The 15,008-nt window shown below is 36.4% G+C and overlaps 2 protein-coding genes across 6 annotated transcripts in view; both read left to right on the top strand.

Moving 5' to 3' along the window:
- Positions 1–6,297, top strand: part of ddhd1a (DDHD domain containing 1a) — a 37,221-nt gene extending 30,924 nt beyond the window's left edge. For both annotated transcript variants that reach the window (XM_059520910.1, XM_059520909.1), the window contains 2 exons: positions 5,285–5,458; positions 6,031–6,297. In XM_059520910.1, the coding sequence (XP_059376893.1) occupies positions 5,285–5,458; positions 6,031–6,209 (353 nt within the window). In that variant the 3' untranslated portion in view covers positions 6,210–6,297. The remainder of the gene's footprint in view (positions 1–5,284; positions 5,459–6,030) is intronic.
- A 4,513-nt stretch (positions 6,298–10,810) lies between these two features.
- fermt2 (FERM domain containing kindlin 2) overlaps positions 10,811–15,008 on the top strand; it is a 60,141-nt gene continuing 55,943 nt past the window's right edge. For 2 of the 4 annotated variants that reach the window (XM_059520915.1, XM_059520914.1), the window contains exons 1-2: positions 10,813–11,032; positions 12,074–12,231. In XM_059520915.1, the coding sequence (XP_059376898.1) occupies positions 12,075–12,231 (157 nt within the window). In that variant the 5' untranslated portion in view covers positions 10,813–11,032; position 12,074. Of the gene's footprint in view, positions 11,033–12,073; positions 12,232–15,008 lie in introns of all 4 variants that reach the window. The other 2 variants (XM_059520912.1, XM_059520913.1) reach the window with 2 other exon arrangements.

Genomic DNA, 15,008 nt, shown 5'->3' with positions numbered 1-15,008 from the left:
TGAAGAAGGGACCGCAAAAAAATATTATTACATCCAGAACTTGTGAAATCTTTACGCTGCAACTTAATACAAGAGGTGAATTCTTCTACTGTTGTTTGTAGAGAACAATTATTATGACCTTCTAATAATCTCAAAATTTCCTTGGGAATTGCATGTAAAACCAAAGAATATTGGACAGGATCAACTGAAAAGTTATAAATATGAACAAACTCATTATAATTGTATAAAACACCATCATTTTTTATCAACTGCTTAACCCAAATAATTCCATTTTCAAACCAATTTTCAAAAAATATTGACTTGTTTCTAACTCTTATACATCTGTTGTTCCATATGGTACATTTATGGGGGGAAAGATTATGACTATACATAAGAGTCCATGAAAGTAATGCTTGTTTGTGGAAACTTGCAAGTTTAACAGGTATTTTGTTAACATCATAATCACATTTTAGTATAAATTCTATACCACCTACTTTTTGAAATATAAAATTAGGTACCGTATACCATATACTTTGCTTATATTTTAAATAATTTTGAAGCCATTTTATTTTAAATATCATATTAGAGGTCTTAAAATCCAAAATCCACAAATATTTTCTTTTTTAATATAATGTGATTTGTTCTTCCAAATAAATGTAAAGAGTTTAGTGTCTATCATTTTAATTAGCAAGGAGGGTACCTCTAACACTTGAGCATTATAAACCAACCTGGATAAACCTTCAGCTTTAACCAATAACACACGACCAGTTAAAGAGATATCTCTCATTAGCCAAGAGTTCAATTTCTTTTCAAATGATTGAATGATAGGAGTAAAGTTTAACTCATTCCTGACTTCCTTATTTTTTGATATCTTAATACCTAAATATTTGACAACTTCTTTCACAGGAATATTGCGTATTGTGGTAAAGTCACATGAACCTAGAGCCATAAGCTCACACTTATTAATATTTAGGGAAAGACCAGATACAGATGAAAATAACTGCAAACATTTTATTGCTTTTCCAACTTCAGTATAATCTCTTAAAAAAAGAGTAGTGTCATCAGCTAATTGTGTGCATTTAATTTCTGTATCCTCTATTTTAATACCACGAAAATTGTCCTTCTTAACATGAATGGCCATAATTTGTGTAACCAACAAAAAAAGTAATGGACTAATAGGGCAGCCCTGTCGAATACCCCTTTTAATTTCGAATCTATGAGAAGTTCCATATGCCAATTTTACAGAGCTATTAATCTTATTATATAGGGTTCTAATTACTTTTTGAAATTTGTCCCCAAAACCGAAAAATTTAAGAGTTTTAAAAATAAAGTCATGTTCAATTGTATCGAAGGCCTTGTAAAAATCAACAAACAGAATAAAACTATTATCATTAATAATTTGATTATAATCTATAAGATCTAATACAAGTCTAATATTATTACAAATATGTCTACCTTTTATAAATCCTGACTGCCCCTCATCAATAATAAATTCTAATCCTAACTTTAACCTTTCAGCAAATATGGAAGCAATAATTTTACTATCATTATTAATTAATGTAATAGGTCGCCAATTATCTAGTGACAATAGGTCTTTATCAGGCTTTGGAATTAAGGATATTAGACCTTGTGTCATGGAGGGTGGCAAAGCTTCCTGATCAATAGATTCTTTAAAGACCATTAACAGAAATTCAACTAGATCATCTTGAAATGTTTTAAAAAATTCTGCAGTTAAGCCATCATTACCGGGGGACTTGTTAAATTTAAGTTTTTTATAGCTGTTCTTATCTCTAAAATGGATACCTCCTTATCACAAAGAGCTTTAAAATCTTCCTCAATACAAGCTATATTTTGTTTAAGGGGTTTTAAAAAATCATCTATTTTGTCTACAGAACATGTATTGCTGGAATATAATTTACCATAAAAATCGGATACATACTTTGAAATAATAATAGGGTCCTGTGTTTCATGGCCATTAATATTAAGCTTTCTAATAGATGTATATTCTCCATTCCTTTTCTCCAAATTATAAAAGTATCTGGAATTAGTTTCTCCTTCCTCCAACCAACGTCTTCGTGATCTAACAAATGAACCTTTTGCCTTGATTATATATAATTTATCTAACTCAGCCTGCAAATTAATTAACAAATTAGAATTCTCATCACTGTCATTATTAGTAATATTACAAATAGCTTTAATAATTTCCTCTTCCTTTAATTTATTAGACTTCGCAACTTCTTTGCCTTTATCAATTGCACTAATTCTAATTTGAAACTTCATGAGCTCCCAATTTTGACAGTATAAATTTGTTCGCTTAGCTTTATTCCAATATGTTTGTATTATTTTCTTAATTTCATGTTGAAAACTATCAATTTCTAATAATCTATTATTAAACTTCCAATAAGTCTTAGAGCTTTTATATGATGTCTCGTTATTCATTTTAATGAGAAGATAAATCATTTTGTGATCAGACAATATTGATGGTTCAATTGATACTCTGTTTGTATTTTGTTCTAATGAACTAGAAATTAACCAAAAATCAATTCTTGACTGTTTAGATTTATCCCTATTACTCCACGTGTACTCTTTCAAATGTGGGTATTTATATCTCCATATATCAATTACCCCTACATTTTCACAAAATATTGATAGCTCTGAATCACTTGTAGGTGATTTAATTGGAATAGGAATTCTATCCATCTTAGCATTTGGGACAGTATTGAAGTCCCCACCTAGAATAATTTCAATATCATGAAATCTTTACCTTATTTTGCTTATCTCATTTTCAATTTCAGAGAACAAATCAGCATTATATTTTTTTATATTTGAGGCATATACAGTACCTAACAAAAACATTTTACCATCAATGGATACCGTTAGGATTATCCATCTCCCTCCATTGTGGACTTTGCTATTAACAATTTTACCTTTAAATGAACCTTTTAAAATTGCAACTCCTGCTGAGTGATTACTTCCAAAAGAATGCCAAATTTTCGCTGCCCCACTGAGATTTCCAAAAATTCACATCTGAAGAACAAGCATGAGTCTCTTGTAAGAAATAAAAATCTACATTAAATCTCTTGCAATACAAAAAAACAGCCTTTCGTTTTGTTAAATCTCGAATACCCCTCACATTAAAGGAACAAAAAGATAACGACATGAACTTTTAATGAACACAACTACAGAAGAAAGAAAGAAAAACTCTTAAAGAAAAACTCTTAAGAGCTAAGGTATATGTAACTCAAAGGGTGCAAATTCCTTATCCGTTTATAATTTTACCTGGGGATTTACTTTGTATTTTACTTACATTTTTTTTTTTTTTTTTTTTCTATTCTCATTCACTTCACAAATCCTCAATTGAATTATTAGGTCAGAGACCATCAGAACCAAACCTTTATTTGGGGAAAATTTCAACGCCATCATCAAAGGCTCTACTCCCCACAAAATAAGCTTTGCGACCTTTCTCTCTGGCATCCTTCACCATAGGCCACAGGAGCTTTCTTCTCTCCACGTCCAACGCCGTCAAGTCTTCTGTAAACCGTAACCGCTGTGCTTGAAGGAATTCACAGTTCTTCGCTCTTTTCCAGAGTAGATCCCGAGTAGACCTGTTCGTGAACTGAATTATCGCCACTCTTGTGCTTCTTCCTTGTTCTTTCCGACCCAGTCTATGAACAATGTCCACATCAACCTGGCATCTCTCCTTTAACTCTGGAGCAACTGAGCCGCAAATTCCAATCACCTGATGCTTGAGATTTTCATCCGCTTTCTCGGGAACACCGTGGAGCCTCAAGTTCCATCTTCTCCGATATCTTTCTGCTTCATTAACTTTTCGTTCAAGCTCAGCAACTTTCTGCTCGTGCGATTTAGTGAATTCTTTCACCACTTTCATTTCGTCTTTCAAGTCTTTAACTTCATTCAGCGCGAAGTCAATTGACTTTTTCAAAGTTCCGATGCTGAGTGTATTTTCCCGAATCAGATTCTCCAGGTGGCCCGAACTCTCATTAATTTTCTTGGATAAAAGAGTTACAATATTCTCTTGCATCTCAAGAAGCGACGGTTCGTCTTTCTTTTTTTTGGAGCGAGGTTTTTCTGGCGTGTCAAACTCATCTGGCATATGCTGAATATCTTTGTCGATGGAGTACAAGTGATCTGCCATCTCAATGTCACTGCTTATCCTTTCTTCTTGACTTTTCTTTGTCTCCACCGGTATCGATGCTTTAGAAGCAGTCTTCTCTTTTCGTTTAATGGCACCACCAGAGCTGTTGATAGTACTTTGCTTCATTTCGTGAGAGGAAATCAATATCCAACAACTGAGGGGGAACGATTCCAAAATCTATCGTCTATAATAATCCAACGTAAAATACATGCAGCATAGTCTATAAAATTTTGTTAATATATTTCTCCCTTCACGACTATTTGGAAAAAAACACCCCAAGGCTTTCGCAGCTAAAAAATAACATCCACCATGGCCGCCATCTTGCCGCGCCCCCCTCAACGTTTCTTTTTATTATTTAAATAATTTCAGATAACAGCATTCAGCATTGTGTAACGTGCCACTATTATGGGTTATGAAAGTTCTTATTTTTGTTTTCGGAGTCCCCAACAACTGGCTGATGTGCATGCAAGGTCAAAAAACTATTTCACTGTCTAATTATATGCATTTATTTTGAACTTGTTTGCTCAGCGACGCACTTTCAGATTGAAAACTTTGCAGGATGTTTTCATTCACTTAGAGCCGTGTTACACACTGTGTGAAATGTAATATCCAAAAATTCATAATGGGGCACTTTAATATATCAAAACATTATTTCTGCATTAACTGCAGGTTAAATGCATTCATGTCCTGCATGAAACAATAGTGTGTAAATACATTTAAATGCCCCTTCAGATGCAGCTTCTGTGTTTCCTCTGCATTGAATAGATGTATTGATCCTGATTTCAGCTGCTTGGTAAGAGCCCACATGTCTTTTCATTGTAATTCACTGATTAAATGTAAGAATCTGACTCAAAAGATAATGGACACTTTTAGAAAAATGGCTTTATAAAGGTAAAAATGCCTTTTAAAAGGTAAAAGTCAATTTTTGATTTATTGGAAAAGGTTCATTTCTATCAGTGTGTACTGACGACCACACAGAATATGAGGAATATCAAAAACGTTCAGCTGTCCACGAAAGCCCTTAAGATACCAGCACAATAACACACTGCTCTGAATTCATGATCATATCAGTATGATTGAAAGCTGATCTATAATTGCAGTACTAGACAGATGGTTGTGTGCTGATCTGTAACTCTTGTGTTTGTGCAGGTGCTGCGAGTATCGGTAAGGGCATCGGGGAGATTTTATTCTCTCGATTCTCTCGATCACCCAGCCTGCCGTCCGCTGTGGACTCTGGGATTGGTGACAGCGAGGACAGCCAGTACACCTTTACATGTTCAGCCATATCTCCATCCTCTTCCTCCTCTTCATTCGATGCAGCAGGTGTGTACAACCAACACTTGTGTTCTCTTAATGCAGTGAAATGATGAAGAGCAGTTACAAGATTTTTTTGAAGTAGTTAATTAATGCTTTCTGTCAGCAAGGCTGCATTCAATTGATCCAAAGTGACAGTAAAGACATTTCTAATATTGCAAGAGATTTCAGTTTCAAATAAATGCTGTTATTGTGAACTTTCTGTTCATCTGTGAATCCTGAAAAATAAAATGTATCACCGTTTCCACAAAATATTGTGCAGCACAACTGTGTTCCACATTGATAATAATCAGAAATGTTTCTTGAGCAGTAAATCATCATATTATTCTGATTTCTGAAGATCATGTGACACTGAAGACTGGAGGAATGAATACAGCTGTGCATCACAGAAATACATTACACTTTAACAGAGATTCACACAGAAAACACTTATTTTACACTGTAATAATATTTCACAGTTTGAATGAAGTGAATGCAGTATTGATGAGCAGAAGAAACATTAAACCTTTAAACAGCAGTGTGTTTACTGATCCCAGACCTGTTTGACTCTTCCTTCTGATTGGTTGTTGTGTGTTTCACAGCTGAGATGGAGCATCGCATTGACTTCGAGCTTCGGGAGGGTTTGGTGGAGAGCCGCTATTGGTCAGCTGTGACCTCACACACGGCCTACTGGACGTCCCATGACGTCGCTCTGTTCCTCCTGACCTTCATATACAGGCCACAGAGCACAGACCAGACAGAAAACCCCAGTCCCGTGTAGCACAGACGGCACTTTCCACAAGAAAGACTGATCCCATCCTGTCTGCTCTGGGTCTCAGGAGGCTTCGAAGAAAGTTTCTTAAGCCTTCCCAAACGCACAGAGGCAGGACTGTCCTAAACCTGCAGCTCCTAACCTCATTACTGTTTATATAGTAAGCCCAAAGAGTGCACCTGGTCCATAGGAGGTACATGCACAGTTTTGGACCATGCACGTCTAGGGGATCCAGTCCTTTATTTAGTCAGCAGCACATAACTGTGAAAGCCCATTTCCTCCATGGATTCATAAATGAGGGAATCGCAACTTTTTTTCTCAGAACTCTTGACTTTTTTTCTCACAGTTGCGAGTTTACTGTAAATAGTGATAACACAAATGCAAATTAATTGCAGGTTTACATTTCACAATTCTGATTTTCTTTTTCTCTTATTGTGAACATATAACATCAGAATTGCAATAAAGTCACAAAATGTCACAATTCTTCTTTTATATATATATATATATTTCCTGTGGTGGAAACAAGCTTTCATGCACAATGAACCCCTAATAACGTCTGGCACTTATTTAACCGGGTACATTAGAGATTTTTGTGTTGACTTGAGGGAACAATGTCTATTTAATGCAATAAGAAGCACAACTATTGTTAACAAAATGTATTTTTATGCAGAAGGGTACTTGAGGTTTCGTTATCATTCTCTCACAACTACATCGTGTTGTGGTTTGACCTTATTTCTTTATATAACTGATGCAGTGCACATGATTATGAACGGATGGTGGAGAATATTATGAAACCTGTCTAAAACATGTCAAAGTCACATTTCTTTGTTTGTTTGTTTTTGTCTTGTGAATCCCACAGTGTCATCAGTAAAGCTTTATCATCAGCAGTGTTTTCCTGTTACCTCCTGTTTCCCTGGATCTCAGTTCTACTGTTAATGTCATTAAACAGTCGATAACAGTGATGCTCTTATAACGAGTCACCTCCGTGTTCCTGTTCATCGCAAGAGAGAACCTTCCTCAGAAAAAACTCAATGTATTTATTTTTAAATAAAATACGGGACGTTCAAACAAAGGTAAAGTCATTTACCATCTTGTGTGGGCAATTTAAGGACCAGACATCACCAGATAAACTGGTTTTAATGAGAACAGGACACTGGAAGGCAGCACAAATCAATAATATTTACACACACACAGTTTCTGTAATGCTGAGCCAGAGACGTTCGGATCCAAATGCAGCGCTTTATTAAAGAATGGTAAAACAGGCAGAAATCAGGAATGGCGTCAGGTGTGTCAGGGATAACCAGAGTCGAAACTAGAAACAAGCAGAGATCGGGGCAGGCAGCAGATCAAACACGGGAATGACAAAACACAGGGAGAAACGCTCGGAAATGTTAGACAGGCTAAACAAGACTTCGCAGTGAGTGAGAGTGAGTGTGCTGCTTTAATGTGTGTGTGTAAATGAGGTGCAGGTGTGGCAAGGAAATTGGCTGATGAATGAGGTGCAGGTGTGGCAGGGTGATTGTGATGCAGTGACTCATGGGTAATGTAGTTCGGGTGTGGTGCAACAGTATGAGAGGTGCTAGTGTCCAAGTGACATCTGGTGGTTGATGGGTGGAGTGGTCCTGAGTGGAGTGCCCTCTACTGAAGTTCATGGGCACTCCATCTAATAATCGTGACAGTTTCTCTGTTTATATTTTATAGGTTTATCAACAAACAAAGCACAGTCTTGCCATGTTCCTCAAGGGTTGGGCATCACTCGTAGTTGAGAGTTTTCTGTTACAGAAATCTGACTAATATTGTGGATTTGTTTCATCTTTTGTCTTCTCCAGATGTTCACTGATGGACTGGAGTGCTGTGGATTATTGTGATGTTTTTATCAGCTGTTTCTGACGGCACCCATTCACTGAAGAGCATCCATTGATGAGACACTGATGCAATGACACATTTCTACAAACCTGATGAAGAAACAAACTCATCCTGATCTTGAATGATCTGAGGGTGAAGACAGTTTCGGCAAATTTTCATTTTTGGGTGAACTGTTCCTTTAAGGGTTAGTAAATCAGATAAATCAGTATCTTTAAACCTATAGTGCAAACACTGTCTGTCTGTTTTGTTTATGCATCTATTAGTTCGTAGCGTGAGCAACGTTGCTCATGGTTTGAACCTGGCTGCTCTTTTCAGTGGTCAAAAAATACAGTGGGTCAGTGTCAGTCATTTAGTGGGATAAGTACAAATGTAGATCATTTGGGAATAATCTCAAAACTTGTGAATAATGTGAGTTCAACACACACGAGCTTAAGTGTATATGAAGGCGTTTTAAATCAGATTTATAGCAGTTTTGGACCTCCTATAACTGGAGAGACCGATGATTGAGAGAGTTTGGCCACTAGATGGCAGCCATCCTTTGACACTTTACTTCTGATCCTCCAGCTGGATCCACACAGCAGCCAGTGAATCTGCATCAGCTTACAGTATCTGCTCTTCTCATGTCTTGAGATACAATCATTGTTATATTAAAATTACTACATAATAATAGCATTAACAGAAACCACAGCTATTTTGCACCATTTGATAAATAATCCTCAGCATTACAAGCACACTTTTTAGGGACAATTCCATGATTTCAATGTAAAAATTACTCATTTAAGTTGTAATGTGTGTAATAGTTTCCACCACAGCTCTCTCTCTCTCTCTCTCTCTCACACACACACATACACACACACAGAGAGAGAGAGAGAAACACCTCTTTCTCTCTGAGGGACCAACTGCTCCCCGGGCGCCGCAGCATAAATGGCTGCCCACTGCTCCGGGTGTGTGTTCACAGTGTGTGTGTGTGTTCAATTCGGATGGGTTAAATGCAGAGCACAAATTCTTGGCTGAATGTCACTTCACTTTCACTCTTCTTGTGTGAAGCTCTTCCCATCCTCTTTATTCCCTGCTCTGCATCACAGACTGTTGTTTACACAGTAATTAAAACACAGCCTAAAAAAGGCAATGGCTCTCCTGCCAGACACAGAAGAGAGAGAGAGAGAGACACAGAGAGAGAGAAGCAGGGAGAGAGAGAGGTTATAAATTCTTGTGATTCAGTCCAGGACTCGAGCACAGATTCCTGCTCCAGAGTTCAGGAGAAGCTGGATTTCAGCTCTGTTCGACATATTCAATATTCAAATGCATTTTAATCAAAACATTATCCTTTTTTTTCTCTCACATCTGAAATAGCATGTAGGCTTTATGTCAGATGGACAGCTGTAAAATATCGTATAATATCAATAATAACTGACTTCAGAAGCAACTTCACGATGATGATGATAAAATGTAATTAAATCTTAGATCTATAGTAAACATGAGATCAGATGAGCAGGGAAAGAGAATAAAGAGATGGATACTAAATATTTCACCAGCAAAATAATTTATAGTCGATCATACAGGTATCTTACAACATTTCATTCCCATAAAAGGTGGTTAGTACATCCCTGTAGTCATGATATTCCAGATGGCCTGTTAACGCTTGGATTTACTCTCACAGAGAAGCTGTGAAACAATAATTCAACATCAGTGCTGTGTTTACAAGCTACTGTTAACTGATTACTATCAGCGATGACAATCATTAAACACAGTTAACCCGTTCAGTTCGTGATTTCAAAGAAAAGATAAATAGCTAGGCTGCTTCAATTAGGAGAAAGTGAACTAATGACTGGAAAAGTGGAACGCTTTACAAGAATGTTTTGCCAAGTTCCCATTAAGCGATTAATGTTTTCTGACCGGTCAAAACATTTTTATTTATTTATTTATTTTTATGTGAACGTCATTTTATAATTTTGCTAACATGATGGGAACGTTACTTTTAAATGTTCTCAAACATTCTGCAACAAGCTACTCACGTTAAAAATGTTAGGTGAATGTCCAACTAAAACATTTCAGAAAAGAAGAAGAAAAAAAAACCTTGCATGAATGATAAAGTTTTTGTGCTTAAAAACGATTTAAGAATGATTGAAGTGAACTGGCGACTGGAAAAGCAGAATGCTTTAAAGATCTACTCTAGAAAATTCACAGCCCTCCAAAGATATTTTCTAAGAACGTTTTGATAAGGTTTCCATTAAGTTATGAAAACGTTATTTCTGAATGCTCTCTGAACGTTCAAAACAACATCTATTTTATGTTTTTGTTATATGAACGTTTCGCAGACATCATGAGGATGTTAGGCTTCTTTTGAATCTGAAACAATAACATTAAAATAATGTTGGGTGAGCGTAAAACTAAAACACTTCAGAAAGAAAAAAAATTATAATTAATTAACTATGTAAAAAAGAGGGGGAAAAGCATGTTTTGTACTTCTAAGAACGGTTAGAACCGCACCGCAGTAAAGAGCAGAGAACACCTGGCCAATGTTCTGATAAGGTTCCTGTTAGCTGGCTCTACATTTACTTTAATTTGTTCTTTTTTTGAATATCACACATTGACAGGAAGGTTTGATAGTGTTCTCAACAATATAAGGGTTCTTTCTGAAAACAGTTACAAAAAATACCGTACGTCAGTATTTATAAAGAACACGTCATGAAGTGATGATGGAAAGCGCGAGCCGCTCCGCGTGAGTGACGTTATCTGAGGGCGGGGGGAGGGAGACAGAGAGAGAGCCCAAGAGAGCCCACTGCACTCCATTAACACAGAACCCTTCAGGAGCTCCGCCGCTGGACTTTGGCGATTTTTGTTTTTTGGGAACGTTCCTCATGATAGGATTAAACACGCGGTCGAAGGACAGAAAGCACGTCGCCTGTTGAAGTTTTGGGGACTGAAGTGGTGTTTTGCGGATTTGTTTCAGCGGATTTGTGAAGGTTAGTGAACGCTATGATTTCACCCAGGCTCTCTCAGGATTTGTCTGGCGCAACTCTGAATAAAATCTCCTAGCTGCGCTCCTCAAACCCTGCTGCTCACTTGGCTTCGATAACGTGTGTTCGTATTCAACCAAAAAGCGAGCAAACCGTAACTTTCTCCGTCGTTTCGGTGTGTTTTCTCTCATTGACCTGGCTGTCTGTATTGAGTTGGCGTGTGTAGCGGGGCTGCTGACGTCACCGGAGCCCCAGCTCAGAGTTTAACCGTTAGTCGCTCGAGCTACAGGTTTAACTTCACTAAACCTCCAGTGTGACATTCTGTTGAGACGTATTAAATTATGATTTAACAACTTGTTTAATCAACACAGGCTTCTAGAAATAATATACATTTGGACTATTTTGATTATGTTAAAAAATACAACTAACACAAAACACAATAAAAACATTTAAAAAAACATGATTTATGAAAATTAAAAAAACAGATTTATCTGTTTTTGCAAATAAACTATTCATAATTATTCTAATGTATGATGCCTAATATTTAAATATTCTGATAACATTATCAATTCCTTCAGAGCTAAAGAGTATTTACGTATTTTAAAATTTGCACCTTTTTGTTTGCTAACTATTCTGTCTGCAATGCTGTTAGCTCATAAAGTAGTGTGCTGCCTGCCTGGAGAGCATCATAAGGGCACTCTGTAACTTAGTGTCCAAAATGTTGTCTATGTGGGAAGCTGACTAGTTTTTGAGATCTGTCGTTTTAAAGCACTCTTAAGAGGGCACTTAAGTTACTTCCCTGAAATCTGGTGTGAGCTAGTAGGTGCACATTTGATGGTCTTGTGTTTGTGTTGTTTTTGTGTTTGCTGTCTTAGTTCTGGCTGATTCTGTTTTATATGTTGTTCTTTCGGAAAGCACCTTGGTCAGCATGAGTTGTTTTAAATGTGCTATACAAATAATCGAAACAAGCTTTGATCTTGATTTAGCCTGTAGGCCGCTAGCTGCTGGAGTTGACAGATGTAATGGTCTTTGACGTTGTCTCTATAGGATGGCGTTGGATGGTATACGGATGCCGGACGGCTGCTACGCGGATGGGACCTGGGAGCTGAAGATGAACGTCACTGACCTCAACAGGGACGTGTCTCTCAGAGTCACCGGGGAGATCCACATTGGCGGTGTGATGCTCAAACTCGTGGAGAAACTCGGTATGTACACGGTTTCCACCCTTCAGGATGAGTCTGTGGTCTCAGATGCCCACGCTTACACCGCTCTCATTGACTCATGGTTGATTAATCACTGGAAACTGAGTAATACACAGATTCAACTATAATTCATCATACACTGAATTCAGGTGTCCAGCATATGGTTAATGTGAAGTTGTGTGTAGTGGTGCTCTGTAGCTCGTTTTCTTTCATTATTTATAATAATAAACCAATACATATAGACCAGAATGTTTAATAAGTTGATATTTCAGGACTCTACGCATTTCTTTTTAAAATTAGGAGCACCTTCTAATCAATAATCAAAAATTAACCTCCCATTACGAGGTGATATTTGACTCTTAAAGTGATTTACAGGAATTTAGTTTTTACCTTTATGGCATTTTTTTTTACTTAATTAAAACTCTTTTATATCCAAAAAAAAAAAAAATTAAGAAATGCATTTGTAGTTTCAGACGTTTAATGAGGCTCAGCGGTCGCATGAATGAGGTTAATGTTTTAAATATACATTTTGAATGTAGAAATATTCAATGATTCAAATAACAGAAAAGATACTTTAAAAATGTAACTAAAACTGCTCGCAGGTGGCCGCAAGCCACTGATTTGATCACTGAATCATTCATTTAATTGATTCATTCGAATGGCTGATTCATTCAGGGATGAAGTACGTGACTTGTAATTTGAGATTATAAGCAGTGACTGAGCCATAATAGCAAAAGTGAGCAAAAGGGTCAAACCCTGCTAAAATCCTCGTCTGTGATTAATGCATTTATTTTCCTTAAATAATAATAAAATTTATTGATCGCTATCCACTGCATTAAGGCCCATACACACTGATGTTAACTATAAATATAATGTTTTAATAATTGTTCCGTTCCTGTGGAAATAGTTGAGTTGAAGCCAATCAGACTTCATCTTGCACTAGAGCTGCATCTAACGATTATTTTTTCTGTCGACTAATCTAACGATAATTTTTTCGATTAGTCGACTACTCTAATGATTATTTTTATTACAATAAATAATTAATCTAATGTTCTTTTTTTGATTAGCTAATGAATCCTTTGGATAACTTTACAAAAAAATATAAGTACAACTTCTAATATAATATTTCAACCTTTATTCATTTTCAACCAATGTGGTTGAAGTTTTTACAGTATACAAAAATAAAGAGGCAAAGAAAATTATTTTACTATGGTAAATATGAGTTTACGATAGCGCTTATAATTAAACCACAGTAGCCACAAATTTACAGTTGTCCGAGACGTCATGAAATGTTTCTTTAGCATCACAAACCATAAAATGTAGTGAGTGTTCTGCTATGGTTTAGCATGGTTTCCAGAGATCTGGAGCTGATTCTGGGTAGCTCGGTGGTCTGTGACTGTTGTCTTTTAAGGTGCCGTTCACATATGTCGCGTCTTTTGCGCGCTCCAGTTCTTTATTTCCAATGTAGGCGCGCGGTATGCACGCTCATAATGGAAGCGACGCGCACGCGAAAACAGACGCGTCCGCACCGCATCGAGTTAAAAACATCTCAACTTTTCCGAATGCCGTAAGCGCACCGCGGGTCATGTGACAAGAACTAACCAATCAGTTTCATCCTTTCCCGTAACAACGTTGAAAGCTCAGCTAAGATGAAGGAACTGCTGATCATAGCTGTACATGGATTGCCATTTTGAAATAAATTTAGTAGCAGAGCTACTGCAAGCGATTTTTAGTGCTAAAAATTTGAACGTCAACAAGAAGTTACGACTCCCGGCATCGCTTAGAGCACCTTTAAAGACTATTGTTCAGCAGAATGTACATAGCCTACTACCAAAAAAAAAAAAAAATCAAACTTTTTTTTTTTTTTTAAGGTTTAATCACACAACATTTCTTCCATGTTTTATTTTTAATAGTAAATAGTAAATTTTAATAGTTAATTTTCAATAATTAAAAGATAAATTAATGTTGTATGTGTTTAATGTGCATCTCAGAAAATGCTTTATTTAAAACCCCAACTCAATGGCACTTAAATGCACTTAATTCATCTGTCAACTTTATTGTCATTGTTCACAGTACAAGTACAGACAGAGAAACAATGGGTAATAATTAAATGTTTATTTTTGATGTAAGCATTGCATTCTATGCATTTATTCAATATTCAATATTTACAAATATTTTTTTCTAAAAAAGGAAACTTAGTTGTTCATTTTAAGAGACCCAGGAGTCTTATTTTCTCTTGCATAATATTACACTTTAATTAAGCAAAAACACATTTTATCCGATTACTCGATTAATCGATGGCATTTTTGGTTGAATACTCGATTACTAATATATTCGATAGCTACAGCCCTATTGCTAATTATTCCCATTGCTTTTTTAAACGAGTGTGCTTGTCAGATTGAGACCAATTTATTTTGGTCTGAAACGAGGGTTTGGGATGATATTAAATGTACAATAGTCTGCTTCCTCTGCAAACTGCTGTTTTGTTGCAGTTCATCCTTGTTGTTTAGGGCTCCAGAACAAATCAGCCTTTGTTTCTGTGCTCGTCCCACTCCATGAAGACGGGGTCATATGAAAGAGGAAGATGGAGAACACATGTCTGCTGATTCTCCCTTGTGAAGCCATCGCTGTATTAGCAGCTAAATCAGAATCAGAATCAGAATGAGCTTTATTGCCAGGTATGTTCACACATACGAGGAATTTGTTTTCGTGACAGAGCTCCGCAGTGCAACATAACAGCGACAGAACAAAAAACACAATAAGGAATAAAAAATACAAAA

Source organism: Carassius carassius, chromosome 32 (assembly GCF_963082965.1).
Source record: "Carassius carassius chromosome 32, fCarCar2.1, whole genome shotgun sequence".
Taxonomy (NCBI): domain Eukaryota; kingdom Metazoa; phylum Chordata; class Actinopteri; order Cypriniformes; family Cyprinidae; genus Carassius; species Carassius carassius.
This window is presented reverse-complemented; position numbering and strand designations above follow the sequence as displayed.